This window comes from Egretta garzetta, unplaced genomic scaffold, assembly GCF_000687185.1.
Source record: "Egretta garzetta isolate BGI_Z169 unplaced genomic scaffold, ASM68718v1 scaffold105, whole genome shotgun sequence".
In the NCBI taxonomy this organism is placed as follows: domain Eukaryota; kingdom Metazoa; phylum Chordata; class Aves; order Pelecaniformes; family Ardeidae; genus Egretta; species Egretta garzetta.
Genome location: NW_009259598.1, coordinates 1,790,752 through 1,794,140, shown reverse-complemented (window position 1 = coordinate 1,794,140; position 3,389 = coordinate 1,790,752). Strand labels below are relative to the sequence as shown.

Here is a 3,389-nt window from a genome sequence, read left to right as displayed (position 1 = left end):
GTGGGCGAACGTGGAACCAAAATGTCTTCCTGCAGGCGAGGTGCCTGCCTGTGGAGCGGGGCGCTGGAGAGGAGGCAGCAACTTCACGCCCCCAGCCGTTTTGCAGCCTCCCTCTTGCCGATGGGTGCAGCAGCAGCTGGGGCGGTGCTGCAGGGTGGCGAGCGTGTGCTGGATGCGCCGTGCGAGCCCAGGCTATCTCTTGCCCTCATCAGCTTCTGGCTTCTTTAAGGAAAGGAGATAAAAATCAGGAAGCCAAGGAAAAGGCGCTGCAGTGTGCAACCCAGCTTCACTTCACGTGGCTTCTGCTCCCGCCACCGTCACGGGAGAAGGCGCCAACTCTCGAGAGAAGTCAGGACAGGAGGAGGCTGCTCTCAGCGGCTGCAGGGGCTTTTCTCCATGGGCTGCACCGGCAGGGACTTCGCGCTGGTTTGGTGGGCAAGGCCGGGTGCTTGCAAACCTTGCAGCATGGCAGCGTCACCGTCAGCAATTCCCCAGGGTAAGTGCAAGCGCCTCGTGGGACACGGGAGGAAAAGCCCCCCCAGGTTTTCTAGCAGAGGTGGCACATGTGTGTGGGCAGATTGCTGCAAGCAGGCTGGACACGTGGCCTCGATGGCCAGGACAGCTGAGGACAGCGGCCCCCGGGGCTTCCCCAGCCTTGCTGAGTAGAGGCACACCCAGAGGGGCCGCTGGGGAAGCGAGCGTTTCAGAAAAATCCCTGGGGAAGGGGGGTGGGAGGCGTTTTGGAGGCAGGGTGGGGATGGTGCCAGGCAGGAAGGCAGCACCCAGCACTGCTGGGCTGCTCTCGCCCTGGCCTCTGCCCACGGCCACACGTGCTCCCTGTGATGCCCCGGCTTGGCGACAACCAAGGCTTCGGGGAAACCCTCAAGCACCGACAGGAGCAATTCCCCCCCAGAGGGATGGCACCGGCAGCACGGGCTCAATCTGCAGCTCTGCGAGAACCCCAGGGCTGGTGGCTTTGCTCTGCCACCTGCTGGGGACAGGACAAGGTGGGGCAGGGACAGGGCAGGACGGCGCAGGGATGCGACCGCAGAGAGGTGCAGCTGCGGGGCAGAACAACCCGACTGACGGACGCGGCTCGGGTTTTATTTTCCAATACAGGAACAGGCCAAACCTCCTGCGTGCTGGTGGCACCGGGTCCCTGGGTGGGACAGGGGCTGCCCTGCCCTGTGACAAGCAGCGGGTTGCTCACGCACCAGGCTCCCAGCCTGCATCCAGCAACGTCCCGGGAGCAGGGCGGGCTGCAGCTTTTCCCTGCCTCTCCCTGCTCACTCCATGGCCACGGGCTGCTGCCCCTCCACGTCCCGCGTCTTGGAGTTCACCAGCTCCCTCCGGATCTCCGGTGAGATCTGTGGATGGCTGTGGAACTTGAGCAGCTCAAGCAAAGCTTCCTTCTGCTCCGAGGAGAGGTCCTCCTTGTAGCGCTGGGCAAAGGCCAGGAAGCTCTGGTGCCACAGCACAGGCAGGACCCGCTGGTCTGTGCGGAAGGCCAAGAAGTGGAAAACGAGGGCATCCACCACACGGAAGGGCAGGGCGTACTTCTTGTCGATGAGCAGCCGGAGGAAGATGCTGTTGGCGCCGCTGTACTGCATCTCGGCGATCTTCAGCATGGCTGCGCTGCGGGGACAGAGAGAGCACCGAGGTGAGAGCAGGGCAGGCCAGGCAGGAGCCCTGGGGCAGACACAAAGATGACAAACCCGGTGCTGAGCCTTCAACTGCAACCCTGGAGGGAGCCAAGCGAACCCCCCCACCTCCAAGATGCCGGAGAGGCTGAGGGATGGATCGGAGGCGTTGCACTGGGGTCCCAAAAAGGGAACCTCTCCCCCACAGCCTCCCAGCGCGTTACCTGGAGTGGAGGACGGGGATGGAGCACTTGGTGAGGATGCTGCCGATGATGATGGCCTCCCGCAGCGTGCAGGTCCCCGACTCGCACAGGGGGATGAGGATCCCTGCGGAAGGGGAAGAGTCAGGCACCGCCTGCCTTAATAGCAGCAGGCAGAGCCGTGGGATGCGGGGCCCAGCCCCTTCTGTCCCAGGACCCATCTGACCCCAGGACATAACAGCCCCTCCACCAGCTGCTGTCACAGGGGCTGCAGCAGCTCCCTGCCACGCAGCTAGCCCCAAACACCCCTGAGGTTGCCAGACAAGACTGAGATCAGACCCCGGACAGTTCGTAACCTGCCATCAACCTCCAGAAGAGCCCAAATACTCGCGAGCGCTCGCTGGCAGCACCTGCATAAGCCTTACAGCACGCATCACCCTTCCGCCCTGAACGCTGCAAATGGGCCCCTGGGGGTTTGGAAGCTGCCGTGTCCACCGAGGGGGACTCCCTGCATCTCTCACATCTCCTCCTCCCCACTGAGCCCCCAGGGCCACGCCACACAGGGGACAGGGTGCTGTCACACTGGGCAGTGGTGTGCAATGCGTGCCCCTGCTGAGCCTCCCGGATTGTGAGAGGCAACCAGGGACAAGGAGCGGCTCTGCAGGGGGTCCCCACCTTTGAACCAGGCTGCTGGCTTGAACAGAGCCTTCTGCAAAGCCATGTAGAGGTGAAAGTTGAGGCGCTTGTACTCGGCGATGTCATCCCTGACCCGCGGCAGCAGCACCAGGTTGTAGAACCGCTGGGCCATCCTCTCTTTCAGGTTGGATGAAAATATCCTGGGAAAAGCAAAGCACAGAGTGAGGTGTGGAGAAAGGAGGCCAGCGGGGGACAGGCTGGTATTTTGTAAATCTCATTCCCACTATGGAAAGAACAAGCTAAAAAAGTCCCACATCAGCATCTCCCAGAGATGAGCTTTACCTGGTGGCCTGGTACATGGCAGCTGCTGTCCATGTCTCTGGCTCTGTGATGTAGAGGATCTGCTCCCAGTTGGACAAGGCAGGGATGATTTTAAACGCCTTGGGGAGTTTCCCGCTCCTGTATTTGGACAGCACCTTAAAAGACATGGATACAGGCCAGGCCGTGACATATGGGCACTGACAGCAGGGCTGCGGGATTTGTCTCATGAGCACGAGAAAGCTTTTCCCTCCCTTAGCACCTCTGGTAAGAAAGGACCATCCCGAGCACGGTGCTCAGGACATTGTCCCTCAGAAGCTCTCCGGGCCCTTCAGTGACCCGTACTACACAAACTGCAGTTATTACACAGCCTGCACAGGGTAAGGATGGAGACAGCGTCACTGAGGGAGAGCGGGCACGGAGGCCGTGGCCGCAGGGCTCGGCGTGGCATTCGCTGGGCCGCGGGGCAGAGCTGCTTTGGCCTTACCTCTCTGACGCCTCTGTAGACCTCCAGGACACGGGGATCGAGCTGGGACACGCACCAGCCCGATGTCTCCGACAGTGCCGTCTCCACCTCCGTCTGCTTCTCCGTGAT

The 3,389-nt window shown here is 61.8% G+C and overlaps 1 protein-coding gene across 1 annotated transcript; it reads right to left on the bottom strand.

Moving 5' to 3' along the window:
- Nucleotides 1–1,064: 1,064 nt before the first annotated feature.
- BYSL (bystin like) lies at nt 1,065–3,389 on the bottom strand (the record flags this gene model as incomplete). Its single annotated transcript, XM_009638266.2, has 5 exons — nt 1,065–1,635; nt 1,865–1,967; nt 2,516–2,676; nt 2,819–2,952; nt 3,282–3,389. Coding segments are annotated over 5 exons (855 nt in total), but the record flags the coding sequence as incomplete, so codon positions are not given.